This window comes from Dermacentor albipictus, chromosome 5 (assembly GCF_038994185.2).
Source record: "Dermacentor albipictus isolate Rhodes 1998 colony chromosome 5, USDA_Dalb.pri_finalv2, whole genome shotgun sequence".
NCBI lineage: Eukaryota > Metazoa > Arthropoda > Arachnida > Ixodida > Ixodidae > Dermacentor > Dermacentor albipictus.
In genome coordinates, this window is record NC_091825.1 from 124330370 (window position 1) to 124347776 (window position 17407).

Genomic DNA, 17407 nt, shown 5'->3' on the forward strand with positions numbered 1-17407 from the left:
TTATTTTGTTGCAAAGGCTGTATTTAATCCAGATATATTTACCTTCGCACGCAGATTTTCCATAGCGTTCCACTCATTATCGCTGAATTTGATCATGATGGCATTCGCAGTTCTGCCAGAACAACGGGATGAATTCTGCGATGCTCGTAAGACACACTCATAACTCTTCAGAGTGCTTGAATACGTAGTTTATTGCAAGATCCCAACTTACCCACTTGAACTTCGCCTACACATCACCAATTACTTGGACCTTATTGGCGCCAACCGTAAGAAAGCTGTGTCGTTTAGTTCACCAAGGACACCTAGCGAATCTCATACGCACGAATGAAAAAAAAGCAAAAAATGACAAAAGAAAGCTTTAATAACTATATGTAACGTTCCTCATTAAGCCAGGAACGCTAAAATTTTGCGACACATTGCAGTTAGGATACTTCGCCTTTAAAATAAATATAATGATCTCTGAAGGCTGTATTTGATCCACATGCATTAAACTTCGCTAACAGATTTGAAATATAATTCACCCCAAGGTAGTATGTAAATTTTATTTTGGTGACGTTTGTAGTTACGTTGGGGTAGCTGGATAAATCTTGCGTCGATCGTGAAACACGCTCACAACTCTCCGGAGCACTTCCATACGTAATTTATTGCAAAGGAAGGAATTAACACGTACTTTGAACTTTGCGTACACGTGACCCATAACCGGCCCCTTATTTTTGCCAAGTATAAACAAGGTGCATAAGACTGGTTCACGTACGACACCACATAAACCAGCCATGAACCTCGATTGACGCATGAAAACAGCAAAGGAAACGATGGTTGAGTAATTATTACCAGCGCTTCCATTTAAGCAAGAAATGGGAAATCCCTGGAAGAGCTATGAACGTAACCGACATCAAATTTAGCGGGAGAAAAAGGTGGAAGGGAAAAAGGGAGGGAGGGAAGGAGGGATGAATTGTGGCCAATGTTCTGGCAAAGTAAAATGTGTGTAGGTGAATGTGCCAGCCTTTTTATATTCCTTAACTTCTGCGAGTCTTGTGGGCTGACTCAAATCAGCAAAAAGTTTAATGACTGAAGACGCATGAAACTAGATATTAAGTATCAGACATAAATAGCACTTCATCCCCAACCAAGTTAACTCAAGTAACACTCAAAGGACAAATGAGCATCGTTCAGTCAATGTGACCCGATATGGCGCATACATTTACCCCCACATTCTGCTAGTGCCGATAATTTGCTTGCGCAATAAAATCAAGTTACTAAAGTTGGCATAAATGTCCGCCCCAAACAACAATTGTAATGGAACAGCACGCAGACAGAGCAAGCAAGGCGCCTGTGCCCCCATATTCACAGAAAGCACCACAGAAGCTGCACTAACTCTTCTCTCAAGCGCATGCGTGAGCTGGTTCGCCCTATTTTCGCCGTTTTCTGCTTGTGGTTTGATATTCGGCAGTTAGGCATGCACATGGCTTAACGCCTGAGAAGAGCTCAGGCTATCATCCAACCGGCGTCCCATTACTCAAACCAGAGGGTCAGGGCATCGATCGGTCGTCTTCAGCCGTGGAGTCTCCCAGGAGATTCAGCATGCGGCAACCTTGGCTCGGGAAACGAATCGACAGCGGGCAGGGTGGCGCGTTTAATTCGCGAGACAATGCTCGGCAGACGAGCGAGAAGGAACAGCTGGGCCCACCGGTTGCGAAGCCACGGCAGAGAGCCGTCGCTCGTTCACTCCGAGCATTGTGCTAGCGCGCCGCATACAATGGCGGAGTCGGTGGAGGGATTCGCTGGTGGGCCCCCACAACGGGAAAGCTCGCCTTGACCGCCTGAGATCAGGGTTGGACGCCCGCAGAAGGTCCGTCCGTCCGCTCGCATGCGTGCATGTATATAGGAGCGAGCGCGCGCGATGCATGCGCTCTGGTTTGTGAAAGTCAAACGGGCGTCCTTGAAAGTGTGGACCGGAGGCCGCCGCGTGGCCACTGCAGCTGTTGCCGCCACTGCCGCTGTGCTAACGGACAGACGCGCAACACACGCGTGCGCGATTGTTAACGAGAACGAAAGAATGCTCGTGCGGCCGCCTCGGACAGAAGGCTGAACCGTTTGCCCAAGACGTGGACGCGCAATCTGCGGTGGGGTTGGGTATGCCCCGTTTCGCGTGCTTCTCAGTGCTTTCGCACCCTGTATCTCTGCCACTTTTTAACGTTAGAAGCGTTCTGGCCACCCCAGCATTTCTGAATTAATCAAAATGAGTGAGTGAGTGAGTGAGTGAGTGAGTGAGTGAGTGAGTGAGTGAGTGAGTGAGTGAGTGAGTGAGTGAGTGAGTGAGTGAGTGAGTGAGTGAGTGAGTGAGTGAGTGAGTGAGTGAGTGAGTGAGTGAGTGAGTGAGTGAGTGAGCGAGCGAGCAAGTGAGCGAGCGAGCAAGTGAGCGAGTGAGTGAGTGAAGTGAAGCATAGCGCACAGACGGGGTTACCCTTCCAGGGTAATGTCATCATTGTTCCACCCGTAATCGTAATGCGATGTGAATGTTGATCATCATTAAAGCGGCTTTATAGATAGATAGTAAAATTCAGATAAATCAACGCAACACACGGAGGCTGGCTTTTAGGTGCAGCGGTGTCGGGTGTTGTTGATCGCGAACCAAAAGTTACTTTCCTCTCTCAACTTCTCGACAATATCTGCGATGGGCTTGCGTAACGACTGGCACTAAAGAAACGATGGGAATGCAAGGTTGTTTTGAGCACGCCTATTAATTCCCATGTAGTCAAGCAGTGTTTTGGCCGCGCACTCCCCTCCCCCCCTCTCCAATTATTTTGTTTCTTTCTCTTTTGTGCACTTTATTTGGCGTCTGTCGCCCTCTCCTTTCATCATTTCTTTGTGAGTAAACTAACACCATTAATCTAGTGGCTATGCCATTCCTCTGCTGACACGATTGCCCAGGTTTGGTTTCCTAGAGCAGGAAAAATGAAAACTTGAAGACCAGCGTACACTCATGAAGAAGTAAAACGCGAACGAGACATGGCAGTGTAGATCACCTTTGGCAAGTAAAAGTCAAGGGCACCTAGGCATGCCTATGTGGATGAATGCTAAACCATTGCGACGTGTTCCCGATGACGACGCGTAGCGCTATATATAGACCGGCCACCGACGAGGTCTCTCTCTGTGACCACGTGACTTTTTGTGCCATCTCCGTCGAAGACTCGTCCATCGGAGAGCACGACAGAACTCACCTAAATCATCGCACCGACTGGCAGCGGGCCAGTGCCGTCAGTGCCTTGGCAGAGGGAGGGGCAGTATGGGCACGGTGGCATGATAGGCGACAGCGGAGCCAGCTGTGGAAGACGACGACGACGAACGCGCGAGCAGGGGCACAAGTGCGTGTCTGTGACCACGTGACTTTTTGGGTCATCTCCAAGGACGCCGCCGGATTTTTCGCTGCATGAGTAATATAATGCTTTCGCATTCATAAGCCAGGAGTATAACCTCGCATCCCTGCTTATCCGCTCGCAAAATAGGGTACAGCCTCACACTACGCGTACAGTCGTGAGCAAACGTTTAGAGGCCAAGGGTGCCGCAAATTTTATTTTTACAGCCAAGCTGTTAGCTGCTAGTTGGTCGGGATTTTTCGTCGAGTGCTCACCCAAAATACGGCAGCTGGAAATTGGGTTGGTGATTGAGTTTTCGCGAAAGAAAATTATGGTTTCTCGTATATTTGAATTACAATCCGATGATATACAGTGAAACCTCGTTATAACGAACAGTTAAAAATTCGGAAATTAGTTCGCTATATCCATAATTCGTAATATAAAATTTCGTAAAAAATACATGCAAGAGGAGCAAAATTCAATCAGAGAAGGCACAGCAACTCGAACGATGCTTACTTGGGTCACGTTCATTTATTTACGCACAAAGAACTGCGTTATCACGGCCTGCTTCTTGGTGTTGATCGCATTCGGTATCATGCCCTGTTCCACAGTTTGCAAGCACTCAAGAAGGGCAAACCCACTGCCCTCAATAGCACTGCAGTGGCGGCGCAGTAAATCCAACGCAGCAAGTGCTTCTTGTGAAGTCGAAATGTTCTCATCGTCTACAGGGTCAGCCTTCGATCACGCCGCTGCCGCCGCTGCTGAAGCGGCGCTGTCAGTGGTTGTGAGGTGCGGACGATTTTTTTGGCTGTCAACTCTCGATGACGACGGGGCATCTGTGGCGCTGTCAGCGCCTGCGAGGTAGTCCTGAACGTTTGCTGCGCCGCACAACACACTTGTAGTGCAACGAAGCCTGCCGCCTGCTATTAAAGTGAGGTAGGGCTTGGCGTCGCGAAGTTCGTTATATCCGTTTTATGCCAAACCGCGTTCGCTATAGGAAGTTGAAAATACATGTGTTTGACAAAAATATTTCGGAAGAGTTCGATATATTCAATAATTCGTTATATACGTGTTCGCTATATCGAGGTTTGACTGTATCACGTCTGCATGTTGTGTGTAAATCATACTTTACGAATTTTATGACGCATTTTACTTTAAGAAATTTAATTACTTCAAAAAATTGACTGAGGTTCAACTCTTGTAAACCTAGTTATCACGGGCGAAAGAGTCTACCGTTTGACTTGGTTTTGCAGAGATTATGCACAGAGTGTTTCACTTAAGTTAGGCCGCAGTCTTTCACACACTTTACACACGCAGTCAAACGGGGTTGTACGTGAAGTCGCGGTGAAACCTGGTCGTCGCAGTTAAAAATTAAATTATGGGGTTTTACGTGCCAAAATCACTTTCTGATTATGAGGCAACGCCGTAGTGGGGGGCTGCGGAAAGTTCGACCACCTGGGGTTCTTAAATGTCCACATAAATCTAAGTACACCGGTTTGTTTCGCATTTCGCGCCCAACGAAATGCGGCCGCTGTGACCGGGATTCGATCCCGCGACCTCGTACTCAGCAGCCCAACGCCATAGCCACTGAGCAACCACGGCGGGTTTGGTCGTCGCAGTCGAGCTTGCCGCCAGCAGAAGCGTGTGCTTCGTCAAACGTTCGTGGTAGGTGCCGTTGCTTGTGTCCACGGCTTCGTCAGGCCTGGGAAACTCCCCGGCTTCGGTGGCAGTAAAGTTACTGTATATGCTACCGCAGGTAGCATATACAGTAATACAGTAATACAGTATACATATATGCTACCTGTGGTAGCATATACAGTAACTCTAGGTGGCAGAGGTAATTGGCGCCATCTATGAGGAGGGCGAAGCAGAAAATTCGTTTCCCTTGCATGGCATCGTAAACCGTCACGCGCCCGCGCGCAGATCCAGGTGGCCGAGCCCTCCCCCCTAAACTCCTCTCCCCTCGCCCTCCCTCATCAGTCCCTCGTAACTCCTTCACCTTCAACGACAGACCAGTTCTGTACGGCCAGACCAGAAGAAGGAACCAAGAAGGGACTGCAAGGACCTAGATACCCGTAATGGGGGCTGTACAACGTGACAAACGTACCCCACTCGACCGCAATATACATACTTTGATAAGTACCTTCTAATATGGGTGAATTATACCCTTGAATATCCTGAATATATCACCTTACATATTCAAGAATTGAGAGCCACACAGTCTCATATATCATCATAGGTGTAATCAAGGCCTAAAATACGAATAGAATCACTCTTTTGAAGACGGAAAAGGGGATTTAAACGTGTCTGTGGGGAACCAACGAAGAAATAACAAAATTTTGAAAACTTTCGTGCAGCACCTGGAATATTTCCGTACTCAGTGAAGATTCGAAGGCTGCGCGACAAGCTACAGTATATATCTTCATTCCTGAGATACAATGTGACGTCACCGGCGAAGGCTGTCACCTTCACAACACCGCTACCAGGCAGTGGAATACCGCATACGTAAAGGTCTCCTACTACTGAGCGCAGAAATGGCGCACGGCTGAGTCCAAAGTGTAATGGGGATAGAGGGCACGTACCCTTCAGGAATACCACTAGTAACGGGAAATGGTGCACTTTCACGACCGTCAGGAAACAATGTAGTTCGTGTAGCCATTGCTAATAAGTTCAACAAAATTTCACGAAAAGCCGAACCAAGTCAGCACATTAAACATGTAGCTATGTTAAGGCGATCGAATGCCTTTTCTTGATCTAGTGAAACTGAGAGACCACGTGCTGACCTGGCCAGCGTGTATGCCATTATGTCACGCGTAACGAACGAGGTACTGTGTATCTCTCTGCCAGGGACTGAGCACGCCTGATGATGTCCCATTAAGGAAGGCATCAGGCTTCCCAAGCGTCGGGTGAGAACAGCTGTGAAGGTTTTGTAGTCAACGCTGAGAAGCGTGATTGGCCTCCATTCCTCTGGACGAACTGGTGATGGATCGTGGTTAGATATCAGCACAATGCGACCACCACGAAAACAGGACGGGAATTTAAAGTTCTCAAAGCAGCGGCTGCTAACAGACACAAAAGTGGCAGCAATATTTTCCCGGAATGTCAGGTAAAACTCTACGGGTAACGCGTCCGGCTCTGGGGCCGAGCCACGCTTCATGGAAGATAATGCTGCTTTCCCATCGTAACCTGACGGTCGTGTACAAAGACGTTCAGCGACCTTAGGTGGAACCTGAGGCAGCCCACTAAGCATTTCGACGTTACCATGATCCATTCGCTCATTCGTAACCGCCATGTTTCCAAAATGCGATACATGTAACCTTTTACCAAGAATACTCACTAACTACGGTAAAGAAACCGTGCAATTCACTTCCGTATCAGTATGGAACAGTCTTCCTCTCATAATGAAAAACGCATGACCTTTACACCAATTCAAAAGGGAACTAAAAATGCATTTATTATTGACAGACTAATGAGAAAACTTACTGTAACCGTCCTTTGTCTGTTTGTTTCTTCTTTTTTTCATTTTTTGTTTGTTTTTTGTTCTTGTAAATAAACTACTGGTATTTTCTTCCCATACAGTTCTTCTTGCTTCCATGTTATAAGCTAAACCTTACTATTTGTAATCAATTCTGTATATTGGTCTGTTAACATTCATTTCCTGTTTCTTGTATACTAGTGCCTTATCATATGCTACTGTTGCTTTGAGATGTCAGCTATCATAGCTGTTCTTGTACAGGAGGTCCTGATACAGTCTTTGACTATCGCACCTCCTACTGCATGTTAAATACACTTGTAATGTAACCCAACTTCTAACAATAAATTCTGATGCAATAAATTCTGATTCTGAAAGAGCGAATAATCACGCGCGGGAAGCGACCTAACAGGAAGTGTTATTGAGGCCACAGAACCGAATGCATTCGGCTGTCTAAAAAGCGAGCTTCTTGCAAAGCACAGAACTTCAGGGTGTGCACACGGATTACGCCTGCATTGCCAAGCAGTAGCTGATAAAGACGACGCTGCAATGAGGCGTTGGAAACGCGTAGCTCACGCTGCATGACCGCATCGGCGGAGTCGGTTGATTGACCCGAAGGGAAATACGGAGTTTCATGACAGTATCTGCCAGTTCTTCTGACGTGCGTCGACTGAGTGCACGACTTTCAACTGAACAATGCATACGCCACTGCACCTTGAGCGCATTCCATTACTCTGGGTCCGATCTAGAGAGAGAGGCACGCAGGACTCTTGACAAACAAGATCGCGACTGCGCGTCATGTAGAACGCGGATGTCGAGGCGCCAAGTTTTTGCTGATGAAGAAGCAGGGAAGAAAACTTAAAGCATAATTGGTCTGTGATCGGAAATATAAACCGCAGACGAAAGCAAAGTTATCACATCACATTGGGACATATGCTGAGCTAAATTGATTGGCACATAGGCACGGTCTAACCTGCTTGACGACGCGCCACGTCGCTCCGCCCAGGCAAATGAAGAGCCATAAAAAAGTCTATATTTATCCAGCAACGAAAAGTGTTGGACGAGGCGACGCAACTCCCATGCGTTCCCGTCAGGGAGACCCCAACCCGGGCCTTGCACATCTGCTCGCGTGTCTAAAACGCCATTAAAATCCCCAACAAGCACCACGCGACGACCATCCAGGAAATATACGTCCAGGTCACGAAACAAATCATCGGACTTAGTGGCTTGCGCGGGTCCATAGATGCACAAAATATGTAAGCTAAATGAAGTTAACACACGATCAAATGCCAATATCCGCCCTGTCCCATCATAGTAAACATCATGATCTCGCAGTAAAATTGTTGAATATAATAATGCCGACTCCACTGGAGCGTGATGTCGCGAAAGAAAATAAAATCAATCTTATAGGTTGAATGTGCGTTTGAAAGCAAAAACATGTCCAATGCTGAGAAAAATTGTTTCTTGCAAACAAAGAATTTCACCATCTTTAGCGCGGGCCACGCTGATAATTTCGGCCTGTTTGATAGGACTTCAGAACCCCTGTGCGTTTAATGAAATAATATTCAGGGCGTTAGTCATATTTAAATAAAAGTGTCACCAAACTGACCCGGTCGTGTTGTACAAGCCGGCGCCGCGAGAACAAGTCCAGGGGACATGCAGTACACAGGTCCCTTCTTCGACCCTCTCTCGAAGAAGGCCGAGATTTCTTTGGCCACTGCAACTCGGTGCGGCGGCCATCCGGGGCGCCGCCCGAGCCTGACGCGTGGGCACGCTTTACGTCTCGTGAGACCACCATTTCTACGTCGAGTCCATCCAGGCTTGGTGGGATTGGATGGGCTAAACTATAACACAGGTCCTCCTGCAGGACGCGCGTCAGCGCGCAGCAGGCGTCTGCCACGCAGGGACCGGCAGGGAATACCTGTCGGCCGCTGTGCGGGCCTGCTGGATGGCCCATTGCTGCTCTTGGAGTAGCGGGCTTGGTACGTGTCTTCTCTCACTTGTCCAAGGTAGAGTCGGGCGGAGTGTTTCTACACTCCCAGAGCACGTGCGCGAGTTCGCCGCGTCGCCGCACGGGGGGCACGCCTCGTCGGGTTAAACGTCCGGGTAGATTATGTGTGACGTGGCGGGGTTGGGATAGGTATGTGTCTGTAACAAGCCTAGCGCCGGCGCCTGCGGCCTGTTTAGTTTGGGGTGCAGGGGCGGAAAGAGGCACTGTCCCAAGCAAAAGTGTTAAGTGATTTCGTTGTACGTCACTGGGATGTCCCTGTTCATCCTCCAACTAGTGGAGACGCGGTTGCCTGGGGGTGACGGCGCGGTCAGTAGGCGCGCGGGCAGCGTCGTGGGATGTCTCGTTGAGGCTGGCCGGGGCGCCCGGGATGCGACCCAGGTGGCGGGAAATCAGATGACGATGTGGTGCTTGAGGGTGTTCGGATCAGCGCCGCGGAGGACGCGTAACGCCTGGTCGGAGACGACTCCTATCTCGAACGCTTTATTGGCCAGTCTCGAGTCGCTGACTACGACCTCTCGCTTATGAGCACGCCACGTCGTCCGCTCATAACACCAGCGTTGAGAGAGAGAACCTTGCCGTATGATGATAGCGCCTGGACGAGGGCTTCGTTCGGAACGAAGGACGGCAAGAAGAGGCAGGTTACGTTGGTGACCTGCGGGCCGACGGGAAAGACGGGACAATGCTCGCCACCGATGACTAGGCAGCCAGCATCGACGATTAGAGCCATGGAAGCCATGCTCTTGACGGTGACTTGGAAGTTGAAGCCTCCCATGTGCTGAACCCAATAGACCTCAGAGAGGGCAACTATTAGATCATCGCGTCGACGACGGTCTCAGGACCATTCCCCCCCGTATAGCACAGCCACATCGCAAACCTAGGCCTTCGAAGGAGTCGATGGCACCGTAGGTGTCATGGCTTGAGATGTGGGCGCCCCTAACGTGCAACACGCAGGAACGTGTTCAGAAAAGAGTTTACTCCGGCTAAAGTCGATACGAACACTGCACAATTCCACCAGGACGATAGCATTTAAATGACGAAGCAGGGCACGTTTGCTGCGCGAAAGTTCATTTCGACAAGAGACGATACGAACATTGAGTCATAATCACGGCACAATTCCACCGGGACGAAACCATGTACGAGACACAGCACGTTTTCAATGTAAGTAATGTCTTTAGAAAAAGTTTATTTCGACAAGAGACGATACGAACACTGAGTCATAATCACGGCGCAATTCCACGCGGACGATAACATGTAAGAAACGAAACACAGCACGTTGTCAACGCGAGTAGTGTCCGAGTCCTCACGCACCAACATATAAACACGTATACCCACGGAAAGGCACAGTTACACATAAACTAAACGCCACATGTACAAAATGATTTTCAATATATACAGTGTGCACAATGGTTATATACAATGATGATGTGATAGAACACTTTACACAATTTTGAAGTGATGTGCACGAGATGTGTATATACAAAAATGATCATGTATACGAGAGGACACACACACAGAAATCACGGGCACCTGCATTCTATGTGCATTGAATGAATAATTCTGATGGTCTGGCTACAAGAACCAGGCTGGACGAAAATTCAGCCATACGCGTCCATTAGCCACCGACAGGAAACGACATGACCACTGTCGAAGGAACTCTTCTTCTCCAAGGAAGAACAACTCCTCCGACAGAAACGACAGTAACTCAGAGTAGAGCCTCCCCATAAGCGGAAATAGAGCGCGGTGACGACGTCCCATGGCAACTGCCTCGCACCGATTACGCCATAGACAGAATGCTCCCGCAGCAATTAAAAGTCGTGCGAAGCGGCCACGTGAGCAGCGACCAGATGTAATAAAGCGGTTAACTTCAAGGCCACGAAATCCAGTATGCACGGCCCTCCAAAATATCCTGGCAACGACGCATTGCAGCAGTACGTGTTTATTGGATTCTTGAAGGGGGCAATTGGGACACTGCGAAGATGGGACAACGCCCCACCGCTCAAGCCTCTCCCGAGTTGGAAGCACTTGCCACCCTAGACGCCACATGAAGTTGCGTAGGTGGCCAGGCAAAAATGACGCCGTTATCGCATCCCACGACACATTATTGGAACGTGCGAGGCGCGCTGGGGGAACTAGAGGAAGCAGCAAGGCTGACATAGTATCTACTACACGGTTTTGGAGAACGTCTACCATCAGGACATACCTGTTGTATGTGGCGATAAAATGCCACGGTCGTACAGTAAAATGTAGGTGCGTTTAACACTTGTGGGCCGCGATTTAAGTGTACGCCCGGTAACATGTAGCGAATTTTCGTGCCAAGGAAATAGCAAGCGAGTTCACGCGCTGGACACTGATCATGCTGTAACAGACGGAGCAGAAATCGCAGAGCAAGCAGCCGGCAGCGGACAGACACGGATGGGAAGGCGAACCCGCCGCGAGAGCGTGGTTGCCCAAGCGACGCGCGACAGACCAGTTCTGTACGGCCCGACCAGAAGAAGGCACCAAGAAGGGACTGCAAGGACCTAGTAACCCGTAATGGTGGCTGTACGACGTGACAAACGTACCACACTCGGCCGCAAAATGCAGACTGCGCTAAGTACCTTCTTTCTGATAGGGGTAAATCATAACCTTGAACATCTTCAATATTTCGCCTTACATCTTCAAGAATTGAGAGCCACACAGTCTGATATGTCATCATAGGTGTAATCAAGGCCTAAAATACGAATAGAATCGCTCTTTTGAAGACGGAAAGGGGAACTTAAACGTGTCTGTGGGGAACCAACGAAGAAATAACGAAATTTTGAAAAGTTTCGCGTAGCACCTGGAATATTTCCGTACTCAGTGAAAATTCGAAGGCTACGGGTTAAGCTATCTTCATTCCTGAGATATAATGTGATGTCATCGGCGAAGGCTGTCACCTTTACAACACCGCTACCAGGCAGTGGGAGACCGCATACGTAAGGGTCTCTCACTATTGAGTGCAGAAATGGTTCAAGACTGAGCACAAAAAGTACTGCGGATAGAGGGCACCCTTGACGAACGCCACGAGTAACGGGAAACGGTGCACTTTCTCGACCATCAAGGAACAATGTACTTCGGATATTTGAATAGGTATTCTTAATAAGTTGAACAAAATTTGACGAGAAGCCGAACGAGGTCAGTACATTAAAAATGTAGTTATGTTCAAGGCGATCGAATGCCTTTTCTTGATCCAGTGAAACTAAGAGACCACGTGCCGACCTGGTCAGCGTGTATGTCATTATGTCACGAGTAACGAACGAAAGACTGTATCTCTCTGCCAGGGACTGAGCATGCCTGATGGTGTCCTATTAGGGAAGGCATCAGGCTTCTCAAGCGCCGGGTGAGAACAGCTGTGAAGGTTTTATAGTCAACGTTGAGAAGCGTGATTGGCCTCCATTCCTCTGGACGAACTGATGACGGATCGTGCTTAGGTATCAGCACAATACGACCGTCCCGAAAACTGAACGGGAAATCAAAGTTCTCAAAGCATTGGCTGATAACCGATACGAAAGTGGCACCAATATCTTCCCAGAACGTTAGATAAAACTCCACGGGTAACCCGTCCGGCCCTGGGGCCGAGCCACGCTTCATTGAAGATAATGCTGCCTTCACTTCCTCGACTGATGGTCGTGCACAAAGACGGTTAGCTACCTCAGGTGGAACCTGAGGCAGCCCACTAAGCAAAGTATGAAGTCCTTGAGAGCCAGAATCTATTTGCATGGTCGTACGCGCCATGTTTTCAAAATGCGTTACAAAGAGCGAATAATCACGTGTGGGAGGTGGTGTAACAGGAAGTGATCTTGGGGCCGCAGAACCGAATGCATTCGGCTGTCTAAAAAGCGAGTTTCTTGAAAAGCGCAGAACTTCGGGGTGTGCACACGGATTACGTCTGCATCGCCAAGCAGCAGCTGACAAAGACGACGCCGCGATGAGGCGTTGGAAACGCCTCCGTAGCTCACGCTGCCAGGACCGCATCAACGGAGTCAGTTGATTGACCCGAAGGGCGATGCGGAGCTTCGTGGCAGTATCCGCTAGTTCCTCTGACATGCGTCGTCTGAGTGCACGTCCTTCAACTGAACAGTGTAGACGCCACTGCACCTTAAGCGCATCCCATGACTCTCGGTCAGATCTAGAAACAGAGGCGCCCAAAACTCGTGACAAACAAGAGCGCGAGCGTGCGTCATGTAGAACGCGCATGTCCAGACGCCAGGGTTTTACTGATGAGGAAGCAGGGAAGCGAATTTCAAGTATTACTGGTTTGTGATCGGAAATATAAACAGGGGATGAAGGTAACGTTATCACATCAGACTGGGTGACATACTGAGCTAAACTGCTTGGCACATAGGCACGGTCTAACCTGCTTGACGACGCACCGCTTCGCCAGGTCCAGGCAAAGAAAGAACCGTGAAAAAGTTGATATGTATCTAGCAACGAAAAATGCTGGACGAGGCGACGCAACTCCCGTGCGTTCCAATCAGGGCGACCCCAGCCCGGGCCCTGCACATCTGCTCGCGTGTCTAAGACGCAGTTAAAATCCCCAACAAGCACCACGTGACGACCGTCAAGGAAATACACGTCCAGGTCACGGAAAAAATCATTGGACTTAATGGCCTGCGCGGGTCCATATATGCACAAAATCCGTAACCTAAATGAAGATAGTACACAATCAAATGCCAATATTCGCCCAGTCCCATCATAAAAGACATGATGATCTCGCAAGAGAGCTCTGTTGAAAATAAAAATGGCTGTGGCTTAGGCAAGGTTAAGCCCAGGATGCGAAGCATACTAGCCTTTATTTTAGTTGTTGAACCACTGTTTAGCCTGGTGAACTGCTGTTGCTTGGCTATATTTGGTTCGGCTAGACGAAGAAACAACTCATGCATTACTGCTTCGCCTTCAAGAGTGGAACGCGACAGCGTTCCCGTCGACCCGCCAAGGGGTGTAAGACAATGGGCTACAGGGCAGCGACTACGCGCCCCGCATTGGACGCGGTGAGCGTCGAGCAAAGCAGCGTTCGGCGCGGCAACGAAATGTGCGCCTGAGCAAGAGACGCACGCCTTAGAAACAGCTCGTTTCTAAGGCAACACCGCATTCACTAGAGGCGCTTTTGTACCGCTTTGAAGCATCGTACTCGTGGCTCAGTGGTAGCGTCTCCGTCCCACACTCCGGAGACCCTGGTTCGATTCCCACCCAGCCCGTCTTGCAAGAGTTGAGCCAAAGCCGCTTCTCCTCTGTCGTGACGTCACGGTGTCACGTGGTTTCATGGCGACACCGCCGCGCCTGAGGAGCTGGGTTGAGCTCTCGTAATATGCTTCGCATAATAATACGAACTCCGCTAGATCGTGATGTAGCGAAGGAGAAGAAACAGTCTAGGTTAAAAGTGCGTTTGAAAGTGAGGACATGTCCAATGGTGAAAAAATTTGTTTCTTGTAAACACAGTATTTCACACTGTTTTGCGCGGGCCACGCTAATAATTTCGGCTTGTTTTACAGGACTTCGGAACCCTTGAGCATTTAATGAAATAATTTTCAGGGTGTCAGCCATAATTAATTAAATGTATCACCAAACTGACCTGGTCGTGTTGTTCAAGTCGGCGCACCGGGAACAAGTCCAGGGGTTAAGCAGTCCACGCGTCACTTCTTCGACCCTCTCGAAGAAGGCCGAGGTTTTTTGGGCCGCTGTAACTCGGCACGGCGATCGGGGCCGCCGTCCGAGCCAGAGGCTGACGCATGAGCGCGCTTTACGTCTCGTGGGGCCGCCATTTCTATGTCGAGTTCATCCAGGCTCGGCGAGAGTCCAACGCTGCTATCAACTCCGAGGTTGAAGCTGTTTTCTGATGAGGATGATGTCGGTAGCGGTAGGACGGCGGGATTGGTTTCATCGTCACCAACAACCTCGGCAGCCGGGGGCCCACCCATATGCAATGGCTGCGCCGCTGTAGGAGATGCAACTGAGGCTGATGAAGCCGCAGCAGACTTCGTGGGTACATCGACTGCAGCGATCGCAAGGTCAGACGCTATATCCGCGTTCAAAACTTTGCTGGGATCAGGAGGAGTGATGGTAACAGCCGAAGTGGAGGCGCTTTCGGCTACAGCACGCGTGTCCCCTGCTTGAAAGGCCAGCGAACATGGCGTGTTGCGATCCGCCACGTCACGGTCTTCTTTTTCAGTAGAGGAGGCCGGCGAACATGGCGCGCTGTGACTTCTCGAGCTGCATGCCTCTTCTTTTTCATTTCTTGACGCTAGTTCATGCGGTGTCAGTGCAATTTCTTTGGTTGTGGCGTCACGCGCAGTCGCAACCGCAGTTGACGCCAACGGTAAGGGGGGAAAGGCTCCAGTAGCAGCGTCTGAGTATGAACGCCGCACAGGGCACGCGACCGTAGGGTGACTATCCCCGCAACGCCGACAAGGACGGTCACACCCGTCGCTTTCGTGGCCATGGACGCCACAACGGCCACAGAACGCTGCGGTGCACTGTGCGCGGTAGTGGTCGCTGGAACTGCACCGACGACACACGCGTTGCAAGCCGCGGTAGTCAAACGTCACACGATGACCAGAGACTCGGAGATAATTGGGGAGAGGTGTTGTGGTGCTCATTTCCATACGCACGAAGCGTGTGCCCGTGAGCACGCCACGTCGTCCGCTCATGAGACCAGCGCTGACAGACAGAACCTTGCCGTATGGTGATAGTGCCTGGACGAGGACTTCGTTCGGAACGAAGGAAGGCAAAAAGAGGCAGGTTACGTTGGTTACCTGCGGGCCAACGGGAACGACGGGACAACGCTCGCCACCGATGACGAGGCAGCCAGCATCGACGATTAGAGTCATGGAAGCCATGCTCTTGACGGTGACTTGGAAGTTGAGGCCTCCCATGTGCTGAACGCAGTAGACCTCAGAGAGGCCAACTATTGAGGCCGTCGCGTCGACGACGATCTCGGGACCATTCCCCGTAGGGACAACAACATCGAAGACGTGGGCCTTCGAGGGAGTCCATGACGCTGTAGGCGCCATGGCGTGAGAGGTGGACGTCCCCGACGTGGAACACGCAGGGGCGTCGGTAAAACCGCTTGTTCCGTGCGCCTTCTTCTTCTTCTTGGACTTGGACACTATGCTTGGACCTTGGACTATCGGAGCGTTAACTGCATATGAAGCTGTAGAGCGACACTGCCTGTACGCTACTTGTAGCAACCTTCAAAATAGCGCTGCCTACTTTAGCGTTTTGCTACTGATCTTTTATTTCTGGATTTGCGAGATTCGGCAACAGAATCGTGTTGCATCATGTTTCATGAACGGCGTACATGTTTCTTAACTAAAATGCCGGCTGCCGCTGATGTAAAATGCAGCAAAATCAATTTTTGATTAAAAATTGTCGGCACCCACCATCAGCGAGAGCGTTTTGTAACTGCCGGCATAGAGCGAGCGTGCGCACGTCGCCGAGGCCACGGCCGTGCGGTTAGTGCACTAGCCAACGGTCGAGTGGTCCGATAGGGCGCTCTCCTCGGAGGCACCGTGTGTGGAAAAATCGTGTGAGGGCGCTGCGAGCGAACTATTCAATGGGGTGTAGTCGCTTTTCGCGGCGCATTCAACGTGATTTCGCTACGTTCGCCGAGACCGATTGCGCACGGACGCTCTTATAATGTTGCTTTATCTGAACTGCACATTGACATTGACACCTCCTTGCTACGTATACCAGGGGCGTAGCCGGGGGGGTGGGGGGTGGGGGGGGGCGCAGGGGTTATGGGGCTTCAGCGCCCCCCCCCCCCAATTTTTTCGCACTGTCTATGCACCGTCGACCAAAGCAACCCCCGCGCCGGAAATCATTCTGGATTTTGTCTATAATGTCCTTTTCACGCTCGAAAAGACATTTCAGGGCGAACTAGGCTGGATTTCGCGGCAACGCCGATTCGCCGGGAGTCACATGCCCGCAAGCAGCCCCATCCGAGCACAAAGTTTCAAGGGCGTTTTGATGGCGAACGGGCTCGCCGCTGAATCGCGCGGAGACCAAGGAATCTACGGAGCGCATGAATGTCAATTCCGAAACTGTACGAGTTTTCATAAACTTTTGATGTGAAAGGTGCACTGACATTTCGAAAGTTGTGCTTTAGATATTCGATTGCGGTAGTTTGTGGGTTTAATGCTGTTTTAAACATTTAACGCCAAAGGTGCATTGATTTTTCTAATGTCTTAGGTTGGAACATACAACGAGACAAGAAAAATCAACACACTATCAGACAAGTTGACAAAGCACGCAGCGAGGTCCGATGAGACGAAGCATTGTGGTGGTTCATTTGTGCCGTCATGTCGCATAAAAAGAATAATTTTTTTTTTCACCTAGACCAAAGCATCCATGTCAAGACACTAAAGTGAGCCAGGGTAACCGTGTTCTTATTTATTTTTTCTACTTTGACTTTTATTCGCGAGGACACATTGAGCCTCTTCATTTTTTTTTTATTCTCGCTACCCGCGGGCTGCCAGAGCCAGCCAGAGCCCATGCCCTTTTCTCGTGTGGCCCTGACCACCGCGCGGCGCACTTCGGTGCGCGTTTAGTTTT

At 49.9% G+C, this 17407-nt stretch overlaps 1 protein-coding gene across 2 annotated transcripts in view; it reads right to left on the reverse strand.

Annotated features, from left to right (window-relative positions):
• Positions 1-16171, reverse strand: part of LOC139060072 (lysozyme c-1-like) — a 32886-nt gene extending 16715 nt beyond the window's left edge. The window contains exon 1 of one of the 2 annotated variants that reach the window (XR_011514595.1): positions 14430-16171. Coding sequence is in view for 1 of the 2 variants with exons in the window: in XM_070538856.1 (XP_070394957.1) it covers positions 1376-1392 (17 nt within the window). In the remaining variant the exon portion in view is untranslated. Of the gene's footprint in view, positions 1-1375; positions 1405-14429 lie in introns of those variants that run through there. The other variant, XM_070538856.1, reaches the window with a different exon arrangement.
• Between the last annotated feature and the right edge of the window lie 1236 nt (positions 16172-17407).